This window comes from Saccopteryx leptura, chromosome 3 (assembly GCF_036850995.1).
Source record: "Saccopteryx leptura isolate mSacLep1 chromosome 3, mSacLep1_pri_phased_curated, whole genome shotgun sequence".
In the NCBI taxonomy this organism is placed as follows: domain Eukaryota; kingdom Metazoa; phylum Chordata; class Mammalia; order Chiroptera; family Emballonuridae; genus Saccopteryx; species Saccopteryx leptura.
Genome location: NC_089505.1, coordinates 283,710,524 through 283,730,275, shown reverse-complemented (window position 1 = coordinate 283,730,275; position 19,752 = coordinate 283,710,524). Strand labels below are relative to the sequence as shown.

Genomic DNA, 19,752 nt, shown 5'->3' with positions numbered 1-19,752 from the left:
AGTTGCCACTGAGCCGCTTTAAACTGACACCTCTCTAAATCCAGTGAGCCTCCTTTGGCAGAGAATCTGCTGGTTTTCATGGCTAACCTTAATCCACCATGGTTGAATGACAGTTTTGTCCAAGTTTATAGACTGTTGGTTTTCAGGAAGAGGCTGTATTGTCCTCCTTATTCTGTAAATCTAACAAATTTTCTTGTTAGAATATACTTTTATTCATTTTTTTTTCTTAAAAATTTGGTAAGTTCTGGGTTTTTCTCCTATGATAGACACATGAGAAATAGAAATTCAATTTGATTTCATTTTATTATGAAATTAAAAATCTTTGTTTAACTTCGTTACTACTGGGTGGGCTGCGGATCCCATGTAGCTAGTTCATCAGTTTCTCATCTGTAAAATGGCCACAGTAATTGTCCCTGTTTCAAGGTTTTTTTCTGAAGACGAAATGAATTAATTTAAACACTTAAAATAAATAGTGTCTTACACATAGTAAATACTATATGAATAATTATTTTCACACACATTTGAATTTGCCATTAATTTTCAGTTTACAGTTCCTTACCAATTTAATTTCTAAGTTCTTGGAGATATGTCACTGTGGTAGCCTTCTTTATCTGGCTATCAAGTGATATTAAAATAAATTTTCTTTACTAAGTAAAGTGCATTTTCCTTGTATCTGTGTTGATGGAATTTTTACTACACTGTAGGTGGTGAGCTTCATTTTCTCCAAATTGGAGGAACCTGTGATGATATTGATGAAGCTGATATATTAGTGGATGGATCACTTTCTAAAGGAATAGAACCATCTTCAGAAGGTTCCAAACCTTTATCAAATCCCTCAAGTCCTGGCATTTCAGGTATGATACTAAGTTTTCAAATGATTTTTTTGTTTTTATTTGTTTTAAAGATTTTATTTAATGATTTTAGAGAGAGGAAAGAAAAGGCCGGTGGGGTGGTGGTGAGGCAGGAATCATCAACATGTAGTAGCTGCTTCTCGTATATGCCTTGACCAGGGACTCAAACTGGCGACCTCAACATTCCAGGTCAACATTTTATCCACTGTGCCACCACAGGTCAGGCTCAGATTTTTAAAAATGCAAATTCTTGTGTTGTTCAAAGTTTTCTAAGTCTTTCTTACATATTATATATGATATAACATTCTTTTAGTTTTTGTAGTAAACTCTTCATTATTTTGTTGACAGAGTTCATTTCCTTATTGGCATTCTTTTACTAGGCTTGTTTTTGTGTACTAGTAATTATTTTTCCAGTAGTTGGGAAATGTTGTAAGTATTAAAATAAGGAGTGGTTCTTAATCTATGGTAGGTTGATCATATTGGTTCAGTTACCAAAGGTAAAAACATTATATTGGTTATTCAGGAGTTTTTGGTATAGCTAGGGAGGAGAATAAAATATGAAAAAGGGAAGTTCATTATTTAAGTGTAATGTCAGTGAAATGCGTACTGGAATTGAAGAGCTGATAAAATTCTCTAGCTATTCTTTAGCTAGAATAGCATATCTAGACCCTCATTTCCCTACTGTGAAACTTTCATATGGTGTATAATTCAATTTCATGCTCTTCACATGTTACACTGAGCTCTGTATCCTCAAGCGTCATGCCTGCTGTTAAACATTTTATACTTATGTTCTATTCTTAGCACTTAACCACATTTTATTCTCCAGATCTAGAATTTAAAAGAAGTAAATTAATAATGAAAAGTGTGTTTGAACACAAAGGTATTCTAAATAGAAATAATATACATAGTTGGCATTTGATGGACACTTGTATTTGGTTATTTGATCATTCTTCTTTGCACTAAAGGCAAACAGTGACTACTAGTATAATACATGTTAAATTTAGTGATTATTAGTATAATATATGATAACCTTCACTACTTTATATGCCGAGGGTTCTCAATCTCAGCCGCAATGTTGACATTTTGAACTTGATAATTTATTATAGGAGAAACGTCCTAAGCTATTTTAACGGTATCTCTGGCTTCTGCCTACTTGATTCTAGTAGGTTACACAATAACTTCCATCCCAATGGCTCTTGGGAGGCAAGATTGACTCCTGGTTGAGATACACTAATTTATGTCTCCTGCCATCAGTAGTCAAAACTTGAATATCTTGATTCAGCTATACAACTTGGTTTAAAAAGCTAACATACTAAATCTTTTTGTATTTTATAATTTACTGGTATAATGGAGAAGAATTTCGTAAAGTTCTTAAAAATACTATTTAGTAGAAAAGCTATGAATTAGATTTTAAAGAAGTAAAATACAGTTGTGCACCGTGTAGCAACGTTTTAGTCCATGATGGACTGCATGTATGATGGTGGTCCCATATGATTATAATGGAGCTTAAAAATTTAATGCCTAGTGATTTCTTAGCCATTGTAATATTTTGTTAACTACACATTACTCAGTTGTTTGTGATGATGCTGGTGTAAATAACTATGTGCCAGTCATGTATAGTATGGCATGTACAATAATGTACAGTATGTAATACTTGATAATAAATGACTATGATATGGGTTTATGTACTTATTTTACTATACTTTTAATTATTATTTTAGAGTGTGCTCTTTCTACTTATAAAAAAAGTTTGCTGGGTTTGGCCTACGGTGGTGCAGTGTGGCTAGAGCCCTGACCTGGAACTGAAGTCACTGGTTTGAACCCTGGGCTTTCCCTGGCTGGTTAGCTCAATTGGCTAGAGCATCACCCCAAAACGATAAGGTTGCAGGTTCAATCCCTGGTCAGGGAACATACAGGAAGCAACCAGTGAATGCCTAGCTAAGTAAAACAACAAATGAGTACTTCTTTTTCTCTCCTCTCTCTTCCTCCTCTGCCCCCCTCGTCCCTCTCTCTTTCTCTAAAAATCGATCTGTAAATAAAAAAATTAAGCCCTGGCTGGATAGCTTGGTTGGTTGAAGCCTCATCCTGAGGTGCATAGGTTTCTGGTTTGATCCCCGGTACAGGCACATACAGGAACAGCTCTGTGTTCCTGTCTCTCTGTCTCTCCCTGCCTCTCTCTGTTTCTTCTCCCACCCCCATAAAATCAATAAATAAAATCTTAAAAACAAAACAAAACACATTCGCTGGAAAACAGCATGCTGTATACCACCGACAGTAGCCTTATGCATCTCACGTTTGCCGTGTTCTCTGATCTCATTATTTCTTTCTTGTGCTTGGTTTAATCACATGTTGTTTTGTACAGTAACATGCTATATATACAGGCTTGTAACCCAGGCCATACCATACAACCTAGGTGTGTAGTAGTAGGCTGTACCATCTAAATTTGTGTGAGTGTACTCTATGATGTTTGGATAATGACAGAATCACCTAATGATGCATTTCTCAGAATGTGTTCGGTTAATTGGTGCAAGACTGTAATGTAAAGAAGGGACATTGACCTACAAACAATTTAATACAGTCAGATTTATAAAGCTCTAAGCTTTGAGAAAAAATGTGCTTTGAAGTACACTTGTAATAATTTTATGGAATTTGGTATCAATTTCCTCTGTGAAAATATTCTAAGTCTATCTAATAGATTTTAGTCTACTTTTTAAAAATTTTTATTGATTGCTTTTAGAGAAACAGAGAAGAGGGGAGAGATAAAGATGCATTCATCTGTTGTTCCACCTAGTTGTGCATTCATTGATTCATTGGTTGCTTCCCTATGTGCCCTAACTGGGGATCGTACCTGCAACCTTGTTGTTTTGGGAGGATGCTTAAACTGACTAAAATAACTGGCCAGGGCCTAAACTTTTAATTGTAACAGGAATAACAGCCTTCTAGCTTTGTCTAATGTTAGGCATTTCACAAATGTGAATACATATATTTACCAAAAAACCAAAAAACCAAAAACTAATCTTAGTCTCTCTGAGGCTGGTTGTTAATCTTAATGCTGGACTGTATATGTGATATTATTCTTCTTACCTACCACAGAAGTAGAAAAAATACTATTTTTAAAGGGCAGGGGTTTTGTGCTGATGGTTAGTGTTTTGTTTCATAAATAAGATAATCTGAAAATTAATATTGATCTGATGTAAGCTTGGCTTGCATTTAGCACCATTACTTTTGTTGTCGTCACTAATTTAGGACTAATTAAAGCTCAGTCAGGACTCTTCTGACAGGTTGAGTTTAGGTTTTTCCAGTAATTAGTATCCTTCCTATAGTTTAGAATATTCAAGGTGGATTTTTCTTATGACTGTTATGTAGTCACTGCTGGTTACTTTAGTTGCATGTAGATATCTGAGCCCATATTATTAACTTTCAGAATATTGGTGTTAAGTTGACTAGACAAAAATGAATTAAAACTACTTTTGTTTTTTAAACCTGTTTCATATTCTGCATTCACTATTAAGGAGTTGACTTATTGGTGGACCAGCCATTCACCCTTGACGTCTTGACATCTTTAGTGGAGTTAACCCGCTTTGAGACTTTGACTCCACGGTTTTCAGCTACTGTTCCTCCATGCTGGGTAGAAGTTCAGCAAGAACAGCAGCAAAGGAGGCACCCTCAGCATTTGCATCAGCAGCACCATGGAGATGCTGCTCAGCACACTAGAACTTGGAAACTACAAACTGACAGGTAAAACATTCTTCCAAGGTATTTAATTTTTAAGTCCATATTGTATATTTGTTAGAGACAACATAGAATTCTTAGATTACTGTTTTTCTTAACCTTTTTATTAATAGCTATTGTTTCTTTTGTCACCCTAATTTTGGAAATTACTATATTCTTAGTTGTAGGATAAAATAGTAAGAGTAATTCACCATTGCAATTAGTTGGGTCACTTAACCCACAAATTTATTTGTAAATAAATACATGTATTTATAAGTAAATTTATTTACATCATGTGGATGATCCCACGCTCAAGCTAGAGACCTTGGGGTTTCGAACCTGGGACCTTAGCATCCCAGGTCGACGCTCTGTCCACTGCTCCACCACCAGTTAGGCAAGTCCCAAATTTTCATCTTCTTTGTAAACAGTGTTTGGATCTCCTCAGAAGGAGACCTTGGGATACATCGAAAATATAAACAATCATCTGTATATATTTACATAGGACACACTTCTAGTTTTGAGCAGAACATTTACTTAACAAGTATCTATTGACTGACTCTTATGGCCAATGATAAGTATGCTATATGCTCAGGCATTGGAACACATAGAATAACATGCTTTCCCTCCTTGTCTATAGAAGCAGTCTTTTGCCCTAAGAAGGCTGCAGCTTGCTTATTGCCTTACTAGCTGCTGGTAGTTTCCAGAAAAGTGCAAAAAGAAAAATAAAAGAAAAAAAAATTATTAAGTTATTTTAATATATTACTGTAAATATGTAATTAATATACATTTCAGAATTTTACAAGTTTGATGTGAAATTTAAAAAACTACAAATAGAAGTCTGCTTTTTTTAATTTTCAAAAATGTGTGAGTAGAAACAAAAACAGATTAAACATCACATTTGTTTACATCACTATCTGGCTTTTCAGATTAACTTTACTATGCTAACAACAAAGAGCATGTGACCTTTTTTGGGTTGGGAAAGAAAAACCAAAAAGCTTTTCTGTCGTGTTTAATCTAGTGTATGGAGCTTTTGTCACAGGGGCGGCGTCTTTTACTTGACCATTGTGCAGGAATTCAGTTCTGTATAAAACTGAACTGGCTCAAAAGCTGAGGGAGACTAGAAATGATGGGTTTGTATCCTGGTACATTGTCATACAAATCAAACATTGGTATATCTATCAGCTTGTAGTTTCTGGGACTGCAAACAGGCTTTCTCTTGAAGTTGAACCAAAAACTTCTTATGTTCCTTAGGTTTTGTAATATATGCAGGAATATATGAATACTGAGGAGATTCAAAATTTGGTCTCCACCAGTTACCAATACAATCATCAATGACCCAGTCTTGACAATTCCATTTTGACGACTTAGTATCTTTGTCATTAAGCATTTTAGTCCTTCAACTTCATTTTCTCCTGGTTTAAGTTCAGCACCAGATAGTTAGAAGAAAGTTGTTCCCAGCTGTAGCAGTAACACATGGGGTAGCTGGTGCTTATGTACAATGAGAACCCCTTACGTAGTTGTACTCATTTCAATTTTATAAAATTTTTCTCTCATACACTGAAATCTGGTTGCAGCAGACCAGTTTTCATAGAGGGGCTTCTTTGTACCAGAAGTTAATTGGTAATAGGATACATATTGATGGTGTGCTCCAAGTTGAGGGTCATGATATGCTCCAAGGTAAGGGCTTGGTCTGCTGGGTGTACTTGTTGCCCAAGTGGTTGCCCTACACCTCCCACCCTCACCCTGAGGCCAGCCAGTTTTCAAGCACTTGGCAACACCACAGACAAGCTGGCGAGCAGTGGCTTCAAGCTGAAAGGGGAGGCAGGGAGACTCCTGGTATGGGTAGCAATTATCTGTGTCCCACTAGGCAGCCACTAGCCACCATTAACATGAGAGCTGAGAGCAAGAGTGTTTAATAAATATTAAAGTACTGGTTCTGTGTAGGCACTCTTGTAGGCACTAGTAATATGACTGTGATGGAATTTACATTATTGTAGGGATAGACAGATAGCATTTATCTACTGCATCACCTAGTCATAAAAGCTATTGAAATAAAACAGTATGAATATAAAGTAGTGATGTGTCTGAGAATGAGAGAAATAATGTGTACAGTTTTTTTAATATAAGAAGCCTAAGAAAGGCCTCCATGGAGACATTAATTCAGAGGCAATAGCAAGTATAAGGAACCTAAGGAGTATATTTTATGAATTCCAGGGAGAGCAAGAAGACCATTTTGTTGGATTGCAGTGAACGTAGGGAAGAGTGGTAGGAGGTGAGGTCTGAAAAGGTAGCTGGTGATGGGAACATGCAAGTCTTTATTGACCATAGTGAGAGACTTTTATGCTGAGTGAGATGGGAAGATGTTAAGAGAATTTTGAGTACAAGGGTGAAATAATTTATACATATATTAAAAGGAAACTATTAAGACTTCTGTGTTGACAGTAGATTAAGAGTGGTTGTGGTGTGTGTGTTTGGGAGCAATAATAGAAACAAGGATTCTAGTTTGATGTTATTGTGGTAATCCACGTGCAGTTGTGATGGTAGCTTGTAGCATGGTGATAGTTGATGGAGGCAGTGAAAAGAGTGGTCAGAGTCTAAATATGATTTGGAAGTAGAACAGTATATACTGATGTATTGAGCATTTAGTTTGAGAGAAGAGTCAGGAATAACTATGGTTTTGGAGTGAGGTAGTTGAAAAGTGAAATTTCCATTTACTGAGATTGGAGTGAGTAATCATGAAGTTTGAATTTATGATACATTTGAGCTGTCTGGTAGACATTTGGGTATGAGTCCGGCATTTAGTGTAGGAGTGTAGTTTGGAGATTTTGGGGGGTTGTTTTTCAGCATGTATATGTGTACAGAATTAATAAATCAGAATGAACACTTATAAGAAATATGAGAAGTTCTTATTTTAAAATGCAGATTCCTGGTGCCCTACTCATAGATTTAGGGTTGGGGCCAGGAATTTGCAGATAATTCTGAAGCATACTTTGTACTGTACAGTTCCCAAAGCAGGTGTATATTCCTAAGGTATGATAAGTCATTGTCCTGTGTTTAACCTCTGTGTTGGGAGCTGCTTATCTTCTGTCCTGATCTCATTGAGAAGCATTAAATTTTGTTGGAGGCTAAAAATCAGAGTGTGAAAGGTGATATTAATGATAATATGGTTATAGCCGAAGAAGGATTTTTTTCTTTATTTAGTATTTTCTGTCTTATTTGACAGTAACAGCTGGGATGAACATGTCTTTGAATTGGTTCTACCTAAAGCTTGTATGGTTGGACATGTGGACTTCAAATTTGTTTTGAACTCAAACATCACCAATATTCCACAGATACAAGTGACACTGCTGAAAAATAAAGCTCCAGGCTTAGGGAAAGTCAATGGTAAGAATGCATCAAAATTTGTATTTGGAGATTTTATCTTGTAGTTGGTTTGTTGAAAATAATTTTTAATTGGCTATCTGGGTTTGCTGATTTTCCCCTCCTGCTCTCTCCTTCCCCTCCCTGATATTTTCCTGCTGTACTTTTGGTGATTTTATGTACAAAAGTTAATCCTGGCAACATTTTAGAGCTTTTCTGTAACTCAATATTATTCACAACTGCATAAACATAAATAATTTAGTTTTGCTTTTTTGGGAAATGTAATTAGTTCCTTTGTGGATGTTTCACTTTTAGCATTACCAGACATAAAGCATTATTCTTATTAAGAAGAAACTTGATTGGGAAAATATTCTTTTATTATGGTGAAACCCAACCTTTCATATAATGCTAAAAATTTACCCACCTTTTCATCTTTCTTACAAGTTCAGAATTTGATATATTGAATTATTAAAATAGATTGTACACATTTAGCATACTGGGAACCAGATGTTACTTCTCAGTGTTTTCTCCTTAATAGGCTAATTGAAAAAGCATGGGGTAATTTCAGAATAGAGTGGCTACTTCATCCAGGGGGTTAAAAACATTGAAAGTTGAGAAGTTTCCTATTTTGAAAATACACTTGTGTGTTTGTATGTATATGTGTGTTTGTGTATATATGTGTGAATTTGTGTGTGTGTGTCTCCTTTTGAAACATAATAGGTTCTGACTTAATTGGATTTAGGACTTCAACATTGTTATTTTTAAAATTCTGCAGGTGCTTGTACACTGCAGCCCAAGGTAGGACCTTTTAGTTCAGTTGCCAGCAAATTCTTAAGGTGAATATTTTACTACCATTAAAAGAGAGATGAGTATATGAAATAATTAATTGAATCTAATTTTCTTCTTCCTGGCAACCAGTTTATAGTGTTTGTGATGAAAATCACAACAGTTCCTAGTTTAACAGAAAATTTTAGAATTTTAGGCACATAAATCGTTAACATTAAGTAAAATTAAGTTTACTAATATTTTTATCCTCTAGAAACAGCAGTAGATAGGCAGATCACCTTTCCTTTGTCTCCAGCTCTTAACATTGAAGTGGAACAAAATGGGAAACCATCCGTGGTTGATTTGAATGAAGAAATGCAGCACATGGATGTAGAGGAATCACACTGTGAGTTAAATTATAGAGCTGTTGTCCATGACAGTAAAAGGAGTAGTGATCCAAATGCATCATGTTGGGCAAAGATTTCCTTTGTGGCCTGCAAAAACTTGGTTTTAAGGACATGATTAAAAAATAACCTATAATTCTGCTTTGGCAATAATGCTTTAATTTTGAGCTCGTCTTTGTGAACACAGCTGTGCTAATATTTGCATTCTTGTTTTTTACTGTCTTGGGATTTGAAATTATGTCATGGTTTTATTATTATTTTTAAGTCAAGGTGAACATAAATAAAATGAGAATGGAAAATACCATAATATATCAGATAATTGATATAGTTTCTTAGCATGATAGTGTATTCTGACTTGAACACATTCTAAATATAGTATTTTGTGTGGTGATAGTATTTATAAATGGGGTGGGTATTTGCTTATCAAATATTACATTTTAAATTATCAACTAATTTGAAAAAATTTGTATTTTTCTTTTTAGGTCTTAGGTTATGTCCATTTTTAGAAGATCATAAGGAAGATATTTTATGTGGGCCAGTGTGGCTTGCTAGTGGCCTTGATCTATCAGGGCATGCTGGGATGTTGACATTAACAAGTCCCAAACTTGTTAAAGGTAAAGTAACATATTTTACCAAAGTCAAATAAATAGTACAAATTGTATAACTAAATGAACAAAAAATCTGATCTCAGAAAAGTAAGATACTGTTTTGTTTGGGGTTTTCATTAGCCGTTCTTTCAGTTTTCTGGTAGCTGAGGCCATTTCGTCTTGTAAATGACTGTATTTTATATTCTGATCCTATGTTCTTTATTGTGGAGGCCTTTAGTGGTTTTTGAAAAAGTGTAAAGTGATCACTGGGTGACTTAAGTGTGACTTAACAAAGCTGTTTCAAGTAACCAGATATCATGTTCTGCCATGTTTATCTTTTCCATCAATGTTGAGTTCTGTGACTCTGGCATGTGTATTGTTATAATACCTTCTCTTAAGATGTTTTTGTAGAACAGTTTTGAATAGTTTCAGATGTAATGATTTGATTATCTCAAATTCTAATAAATGTATATTTTAAAACAATGGGCAATTTTATAAATAATAGATACTGCAATAGTAGGACTTTTATTTTAGCTTCTGTATGTCAGGGGTGAATCAATAAAGCCAACAAACAAAACACTTTGCTCTACTATTAAAGTAAATGTGGAGGTGGAGTGGGATTGAAGATCTTTTCCCAAACCAAGAAAATATCTGACCACGTAAATAACTATTTTATTTTGTGTGTATTCCCTTCATAATGTTTGTTCATATTCACAGATTTACCTTAGTTGCAGATATGATACACACACACACACTTTAATATATTCTCTTGACTGTGTCTCATGATTCATTAAGTTTATGATACCCTATGATGTGTTAGACCACATACTGGGATACAGTAATGAGCAAAATTAATAAAATCTCTTCTCTCAGATTGCTGAGAATATAGGTTAGTTTTGTTGAATGAAAGTGTGAAACTTAAATTTTTAAATAAAAATAAAAATGTTGGCCCTGACAAAATGGAGCATGCAATACATGACATATAATTTCCTGGAATTTACTAAAAATTATTATTTTTCTCATCAAATTCATCCCAAAAATCTTTGGGGAAAATGATTGCTAAATTTTTGCACAACAATAAAAGGATGATGTGAGTTAAATTTGGAAAAAGAAGATAGAGAGGGTGAGTGTTGTCAGAAAGTAATGCAGTAATAAGAAGAGGGTAATAATGGTGCAGTGCCAGCACAGTAGCAGGCAGATCAGTGGGAAACAACAAAGGTAGCTTTTGTATTACAGGAAGACTTACGGTAATACCTGTTGATATAGCAATAGGTTGATGGGTTGCTGGTGAGCGTATTAATGTGATCCATGCAGTTTTAAGTGTTTTAGTTATCTCTGAGGTCGGTGCTATTACTCTCGCTCACTTCACATTTGAAGGAACTGAACCATGGAGGGCTTTTTTTTTTGGTATTTTTCTGAAGTTGGAAACGGAGAAGCAGTCAGACAGACTCCCGTATGTGCCCGACCAGGATCCACCCGGCATGCCCACCAGGGGGCGATGCTCTGCCCATCTGGGGCGTCGCTCTGTTGCAACCGGAGCCATTCTATTCTAGCGCCTGAGGCAGAGGCCACAGAGCCATCCTCAGCACCGGTCCAACTTTGCTCCAGTGGAGCCTTGGCTGCAGGAGGGGATGAGAGAGACAGAGAGGAAGGAGAGGGAGAGGGGTGGAGAAGCAGATGGGCGCTTCTCCTGTGTGTCCTGGCCGGGCATCGAACCCAGGACTTCTGCACGCCAGGCCGATGCTCTACCACTGAGCCAACTGGCCAGGGCCGAGAGCTTAATTTTTCATATGCTTTATGAATGGCAGAGTCATTCAAACCCAGGTAGTGACTCCAAAGCCTGTACTTTTCCAAGTGTGAATACTAGACTACTTACCTGTATGTGTGTGTGCATGGAAGCAAGAAAGACTGGGTAGATACACTTATGAGTGGTGCCTTAGTAATAGTTTTTTCTTTGTGCTTTCCTGTAGTTCACAAAAATTTATGTTATTAAATGAATAATTTTGTTGGGGGAAATATGCCAAATTTTATAACAGTTATTCAAAATTGTCTGTCTTATGCTATTCATGTAACTCATGTGCTTTTTGTTCTTTTGCTACCAACATAAGGTACTCAACTATATTATACTCAAACAGTACAATTTGAAATAATTCTGAACAGGTGTGTTTGTTTTCTTTTGTGGAGTTAATTTTTTAACTTGCTCTATGAAAATAAAAGTTTGCTGTTTTGGTGATTTAGCATATCCCATTTTATGCTGCTCCTCTAGGTATGGCAGGAGGGAAGTACCGTTCGTTTTTAATCCATGTGAAGGCAGTGAATGAAAGAGGAACAGATGAGATCTGTAATGGCGGTATGCGTCCTGTAGTAAGACTCCCATCCCTGAAACACCAGAGTAACAAGGGTTATTCACTTGCTTCACTCTTGGCAAAAGTTGCAGCAGGCAAGGTATGAAACAATGCTATTTTGTACTATAACTATTCTGTTTTAAACATTGTGGATGAGATTTAACACACTACTGGAAATGGTATGACTCTTTTTTTCAGTAGACAGTAGTTTTTTCTTTACAGTGACTTAAAAAATATTAAAAAAGGTATTTGGAATAACTTTAAAAGTAAACTGTAACATAAGGTGTATTTAGTAGAGAGTAATTGTTAGCAGATACTTCTCTTTATAATTATTTTAGGTCATAATACTTATATTCTTAGGTGTGAGAGTTTGTTTTTGTGTCGTTAGTAGTAACTTACCAATTTTTTTTTTGCTTAATATTTGGGAGTATACCGGAAGAGAAGTTTGGAAGTGATTTTAGAGCTAAATCGTAAATTTCATGGTTGATTTTTCTGCATCTAGCTGTGTACCATTTAGTCTCTTCATAATTGTCTGACCTTGAATTTTCTTGAGGCCTGGTGATTTCGTTTCTCAGTCATCATTATTCATAAACAACAGTGGTAATATCGGTAGCACTAATCATATTTATATAGATCTTCTAGTTTTTCAAGGACTTCAGTATTCTTTATCTGATTCAGTCCTCAGAATAACACTGAGGTAGGCAGAGCAGGTGTTACTGTTATCTCCATTTTTCATATAGAAAGTGAGATTGGGGAGCTGGCTTATCATAGAGCTTCATTTATCTATCTATCTACATATCTATCTATACACACATACACTGCTCACAAAAATTAGGGGACTAGGGAATGTGCAGATATTCTAGTACTTTCAGCCTTTTGTATAGCGCATTTTCACCAGTGAAATAAAAGTTGGTTTTGCATCTCATTTGAATAATCGAACAATTTTCTTTGACTTGTCATTTGCTTTTCTGATGTTCTTGTTTTAGAACAATCAAATGCTGCTTTTTTTATCGCTTCATATTCATTTTGAAATATCCCCTAATTTTTTGAGCAGTGTATTTATTAGAGGAGGGGAGGCAGAGAGTCAGACTCCTGCATGCACCCCTGCCAGGATCCACCTAGGAAACCCACTGGGGGTAATGCTCTGCCCATTTTGGGGCTGTTGCTCTGCTCAGCAATGGAGCCATTTTTTAGCTCCTGAGGCAGAAGCCAAGGGGCCATCGTCAGTGCCTGAAGCCAACTCGCTAGAACCAATCTATTTATGGCTGCAGGAGGAGAAGGGCAGAGAGGGGTAGAGAATCAGATACATAATTGTTTCTCCTTGTTTGCCTTGATTGGGAATCGAACCGCAGACATCCACACGCTGAGCTGATGCTGTACCACTGAGCCAACCGGTCAGGGCCCATAGAGTTTCTTAGTGTTGTTGCTGGGACTTGGATTCAGGATATTAGCTTTGTAATCTTTAATTATTGGATTATTAACTTTAATTATTATCTTTATTTTCTTCTAAATTCTGTGGAAAATTAATTTGCTGACTATATGATTAAAGTTATCATTTTACTTAGAGATTTATGTTTTTATAGTCATAATTTAGTTATTTTTTTTATTTGAAAATTTTAATAGTAAATGCTTTTAATATCCTTTGGTCTTTCAATTATTTATTGTTGAATATTTAGGAAAAATCATCTAATTCTAAGAATGAAAATACAAGTGGCACTCGTAAATCTGAAAACCTCCGGGGCTGTGACTTACTGCAAGAGGTTTCAGTCACAATTCGAAGATTTAAGAAAACTTCAATTTCTAAGGAAAGGTAACTTCATTTACTTTTCCTCGTAGATAAAAAGGGAGAATTGCAATAAACGTACTAACACACAATATTTTAAAATCTAACTTTACTTCCATTTCTCTTATTAAGAACTTATAAAAGAGTATGACTTGCATGACTTGTCTTCCTATTTTATTGGTTTAACTTTGGTGTCTGTATACTGCCTGGTATATACCAGTAATACAATATTTGTAGCATGAGGAAAGAAATATACTAATTTGAAATTTTAGTCATTTTTTATATAAGCATAATACATTATAAACTTCATTTTTAAAAGAACTTTCTGCAAACCAAGTATGTTTATATACTATTTTTAACTTTTTAATACCATAACATTAAATCCAGAGACTGACATTCTATTTTAATATTTAGTTTACAAAAGCTTTTTAAAAAAAATTGTAAAATTCATGAGCCTGACCAGGTGGTGGCGCAGTGGATAAAGCATCAGCCTGGGATGTAGAGTACACAGGTTTGAAACTTGAGTTCACCAGCTTGAGCACAGGCTCATCTCACTTGAGCGTGGGGTTGCTGGCTTGAGCAAGGGGTCTCTCGCTCTGCAGTAGCCCCCCTTCTCCCTGGGTCAAGACACATATGAAAAAGCAATCAATGAACAACTAAGGTATGGTAATGGAGAATTGATGCTTCTCATCTCTTTCCCTTCCTGTCTGTCTGTCCCTCTCTCTGTCACTCTCGCAAAAAAAAAAAAAAAAAAAAAAAAGTAAAGTTCATGATTTAAAATGAAACATATTACCAGCCAGGCTGAGATAGCTTCAGTCTGTTTCAGTTTGGTTGTTAATGTATTTATATTTTCTTTTTTGTAGAGTGCAACGATGTGCCATGTTACAATTTTCAGAATTTCATGAAAAGCTTCTGAATACCCTTTGTAGAAAAGCAGATGATGGCCAAATCACAGAACATGCCCAGAGCCTTGTGCTGGATACTCTTTGTTGGTTAGCAGGAGTACATTCAAATGGGCCTGGAAGGTTAGTAATTAAGATTTTACTTACCAGCAATGCTTGCCCTTTGGATGTTATGGTTGTAAGTTCAACTGTTGGCTATTGTTTTGCAGCTCAAAGGAAGGAAATGAGAGCCTGCTTTCAAAAGCACGAAAATGTCTCTCAGATATTGTACGTGTTTGCTTCTTTGAGGCAGGACGAAGCATAGCCCATAAGTGTGCCCGATTTCTAGCCTTGTGCATTAGGTTGGTGGTTTTTTTATTTGAAAGTATACTTTGTAGGTGCACCTGCAGTTTAGCAGGTGATGCCTTATCTCTAATGTAATATGATCCTTGTTAAATGTATGAACAACTTAAGTGAATTTGAAAAATTTAATGAGTTATTGAGATTCTAAGAAAGAATTTTGGATTTTTAAGGAAAATGTCATGTTAAATAATTCTACTAACAAATCGGCTTTTCTGCTGATTAGTAGCAGTTTGGGGAGTTTGGTAAGAGGAACTGTTGCCCCACCTTCACTCTTATAATCCCTTGTTGTCTTTGAATCCTTCATCTGAGGCCTTGTCCCTGTTATGTGCCAGTCTTACCAGGCTTGTTTGTATTATTGGCCAGGTCATTTTCCCTAGACCATGAGTCTCAAACTATTAGAAAGTGTTTAAAAGCTAGTAATAGTCAGTATTGCCTGTACCTGCTTGTCAAGTCCTTTTGATAAAGAAAATTATTTAATGCAAAGAAAAGTTAACATAGACCCTTAGTCCCTATTATTTTTTTGCATGTCTGTAGAGATTTATGACAGATTTTCCTTCTGATCAGTGTGAATAAATTTTGAAGATTTTTATAAGAACTTGACCATTTTTCGGTTGAATTTAGACCTTGAGTATCAATGCATTTAAATTTTTTCTTTTAAAAATTTTCAGTAATGGCAAATGTGACCCATGTCAACCAGGATTTGGATCTGTTCTGTTGAAGGCTCTACTTGATAATATGTCATTTTTACCTGCAGCTGCAACTGGTGGTATGTGGAATTAGTTTAATCACTAATAACTGTAGTCATAGGAAACATTTCACAATATATTTAGGATTATTTACTAACTTTTTTGTCTCCTATTTTCATTTTTTTCTGTAGCTTGTCTTTTTTTTAAGGGGCTACTGTGTTCTGATTTGGTGAGCAGGTACTCTGTTCAGTAATATTGCAGGGAAAAAGTGGGAGAGTTAAGTATAAATACCATGTCATCTGAATTTATACATTTTTTGTATTTCATTAATATCATTGAGTAGTTTGTTGTTTACTTACTATAGATCAGATATTACCAGTTAAAATGCTAGTAATGACCAGGGAAATGACATAAATAAGTAAAATGGTCCATGCATATTTGGTGTGTGATTGGTAGGGACTGTGGTCAGCTGGAATTTTCTAAAAGGGGCCAGTGGTTTTTTTCAGCACCTGAAGAGTGTGAAAATGTCATTCAAGAATGAATGTAGTTATCAAATAGGAATTGAGAAAGGTAGCATATATATATATAAGTAATGAAGATTAAAACAATTTTTAAATGTCTTTTGCCGTTTTGTTATTGTGAAAAGATACTTACTTTTTAAACCTGATGTCTTTTTGTAGACATGTCTCACTCTTTTGTTTTATAAATAACATGTTACCTCATTGAGATGAGTATGTTTCACAAGGATTTGATCTTTGTGTTATACCAGAAAAAAACCTTTCTTAAAGTTATTCAGTAAATGGGTATTTTGTCAATTTCTTACTTTAGATGAAGAGTGTGTTTAAATTTACCTTGAACATACGGTTGGTAAAACTCTTACCTTTATGTTATATAGAATAGGATGTTTTGGACATAGGTGATCACTTTAATAGTCTTCTGTGTTTAAAATAGTTTGTTGACAACAGCCTTAGAGGTAGGATGCTTAAATTTTGGTGTGTGGTCATTTACAATTTTATAAAAGTAGAGTCTTAAAATACATTGTCGTCATCATCTTTTAAGCCATGTTGGTCTACATGTAACTGGCCGTATAGAATAACTATATTCCATTTACTTGCTATGGTGTATTTATTATTTTTGAAAGTTTTAGTGCAAAGGAACAGTGTTTCAGGATGGATGGCTTGAAGACCCTGACATCTTTCCACTTTTCCAGCCATTCTAAAATATCCCTCAGGGTCATCTCACGTTACTGAAAACCTAAATGACTAGTTAGCCTGATACACTTCTCCAAAAATATGTTTGAAATTCTTTGTTAGTATTCTCTTAGAGTCATTTAAGAAAGTTGGTCCTTCTTTGTAAATTGCAAGTTATAAGAAAGCCTTTCTAGGAAAAGGGAACACAGTGATAAATATGTCAACGATGTTTTCTTTGTCAGAGAAAAATAATGAAAAGAAACATTGATTTTTTGTTGTTTTCAGGTTCTGTCTATTGGTATTTTGTCTTACTGAATTATGTGAAAGATGAAGATTTGGCTGGGTGTAGTACGGCCTGTGCATCTCTGCTCACCGCTGTGTCTAGAAAGTTACAGGACAGGCTCACGCCGATGGAGGCTTTACTTCAGACAAGGTATTTTATATGGGTAGTGACTAATAATGGGCCTTTCTGGACACGGTACCTCCTTTGCACAGTACTGTTATATGTATCTGCTTGAAAACGATTTTTTTTTTTTTACAAAATTATATTTAATTTATGCCTAACCTTTTCCCACATGATATTAGCCTATGGTTCTCTTTTTCCCTTTTTTTCTGAAATGATTCCTGAAGTCCTGAAGATTGTTATTCACAGGGCTAATTATATTAAAATACTTAAATGTTCTATTTCTTGCTAGTGGAAGAAGGATTTAGGTAATTTGTTTCTCTATTGTTAAAACTTTGTAGATGGAATTATATAAGCCATTTATAGCCCTTAATTAGTCTTCTTTATCTGCTGGTTATCTGAAACTTAAACATAATAGAGTTCTTACCTGATCTTCAGTATTTGATGTAGTCTTTTATTGAACTCAATGGTTTTGTAATCTTTTAAAATTGGAAATCCTAATTTTCAAGATATTTTATTCAGATCCTTTGTACTTTCTGCTGGGTAATGTAGTTGACTGAGGTGAGGGATGGCTGCCTCATGTCTTCCATGCTCCCATCTGCAGATGATTCAGTTTGGGTTTGTCAGCTTCCAGCTTATTGCAATTAGTTGTTGAAGCTCTGGACCATGTCTTTTGGAATACAGGTTTACAGGGAACACAGTTGAGATTTGCTGAATTTAATGGGTTAAATCTGGTTAGCGCCTCCTTCTGCACTTCTTTTAAAACTAAATAAATAATTTGTTAATTAGATGGCTGACAGGAAAATTGTTAGGACATTATTTTATTTTTCAGATATGGATTATATAGCTCACCATTTGATCCAGTCCTCTTTGATTTAGAGATGAGTGGCTCTTCTTGTAAAAATGTATACAACAGCAGCATTGGTGTTCAATCAGATGAAATTGATTTATCGGATGTCCTTTCAGGTAGTAACTTCTTTTATTAAAGGAATTTCTGAACTTTATATCTTGGATTTAAGCTACCATTGACTTAATAGATTGTAGTTACTACATTTTATCTTTAAAATCTAAAATTTAGAACCTAACATGTGTGAATCATTAAACCATTTTCCTTTATTTCTAACCTTCACCCCTCAATATTAAGGATATTTTTAAAGAGTTATGAATTTGTTTTTTATGTTTCATTATATGTCAATATAACTTTAGTACTTCATCTTGTTGAACTTACTGAAAGTATTGCTAGTAAACCAAAATGTTAGAAACTTTAGTTTTACACATGTTAAGATAATTACCACCTTAAATACAGGGTGGGGCAAAAGTATGGAAAATAATACAATAATAAATAATAATACAAGATTGAACTCTGTTTTGTGTACTCACAACTGTAAATCTACTTTTGCCTCATCCTGTATAAGTAAATTTTAGAAATTAGTCTCACTTTTCTTTATTTTAATGTGAATCATGAAGTGTGAAAAAAACGAGAAAAATCAAATATAGAAATATAAATAAGATATAAAATATTTCAATTCCAGCCTTTCTACTCTTTTAGGTTACCATTGTAAATAGGTTGTTTAGTTATTTAGACTTGTTTGCTTTACATGTTTCTGAACATTTTTAATGGAAGTGATCACATTACACTTTCTGTTCTTTGTTTTTTTAATGACTTTTGTGATCTTGTGTGTATGTCTCTTTTTAATGATTTAGGCTCTACTTCATGCCAATCAGTCTCTATCTAAGTAACACATTAATTTATGAGTGTAACACAGAGGAGAAGTTAGAACTAGATATATAGATACCTTCTGTTTAGTTTAGGATAGAATGAGAAATCTGTGATGGAGAGAGTGTAAGAAGAAGACCATAAAGCTCAGGCCAAGCCAGCAGGCAGTTCAGTATGCCAGGAGTACCCACACTCAGTATAGAAGACTCAAGAGAAAGGACTTAGATAACATAATATGAGTCTCCATCTCAATGTCTCATCATTTTATTTCTCTCCATTAGTCCTCTGTAGTGCAGCTTTTCTCAGCTAATGGCATCAGTGGCAGAAAACGAATCTGAATGTCATCCTTGATACCTCCGTCTTTCTCTTCCTTTACATTGAGGCTATTACTAGATCCTATCTATTTTTCTATCAATGTATAATTTTTAATCTACCTGCTCTTTTACCTTCCATGATCACATGATGATAGATCAAGCCACAATGTTTATCTTAAACCTAGACTACAGTAATAGTTTTCTAATTGATTTTTCTGCATCTGTTCTGGCCTCACATTAGTATTTTCTCCATATCGCCATGAGTATTAGCATTTTTGAATGTATACCTGATCACTTCTCTCCTTAAAATATTTTTCATATTTATTACTTTGTAGTTCAGAGTCGGTAATGCAGCATGTATAGTCTGTATGATCTGGCTCTTTCCCTTGCCA

At 35.0% G+C, this 19,752-nt stretch overlaps 1 protein-coding gene and 1 pseudogene across 10 annotated transcripts in view; one reads left to right on the top strand and one right to left on the bottom strand.

The window, feature by feature from the left end:
• The window catches only part of BIRC6 (baculoviral IAP repeat containing 6), a 238,151-nt gene that overhangs the window by 71,073 nt on the left and 147,326 nt on the right, over positions 1–19,752 (top strand). For 6 of the 10 annotated variants that reach the window (XR_010750445.1, XM_066378559.1, XM_066378556.1 and 3 more), the window contains exons 11-22: positions 705–854; positions 4,364–4,589; positions 7,786–7,946; positions 8,962–9,093; positions 9,574–9,705; positions 11,945–12,123; positions 13,700–13,833; positions 14,670–14,831; positions 14,918–15,049; positions 15,719–15,816; positions 17,212–17,359; positions 18,162–18,295. Coding sequence is in view for 9 of the 10 variants with exons in the window: in XM_066378559.1 (XP_066234656.1) it covers positions 705–854; positions 4,364–4,589; positions 7,786–7,946; positions 8,962–9,093; positions 9,574–9,705; positions 11,945–12,123; positions 13,700–13,833; positions 14,670–14,831; positions 14,918–15,049; positions 15,719–15,816; positions 17,212–17,359; positions 18,162–18,295 (1,788 nt within the window). In the remaining variant the exon portion in view is untranslated. The remainder of the gene's footprint in view (positions 1–704; positions 855–4,363; positions 4,590–7,785; positions 7,947–8,961; positions 9,094–9,573; positions 9,706–11,944; positions 12,124–13,699; positions 13,834–14,669; positions 14,832–14,917; positions 15,050–15,718; positions 15,817–17,211; positions 17,360–18,161; positions 18,296–19,752) is intronic. The other 4 variants (XM_066378563.1, XM_066378562.1, XM_066378561.1 and 1 more) reach the window with 2 other exon arrangements.
• On the bottom strand, positions 5,637–6,226 carry LOC136397447 (cleavage and polyadenylation specificity factor subunit 5 pseudogene; annotated as a pseudogene).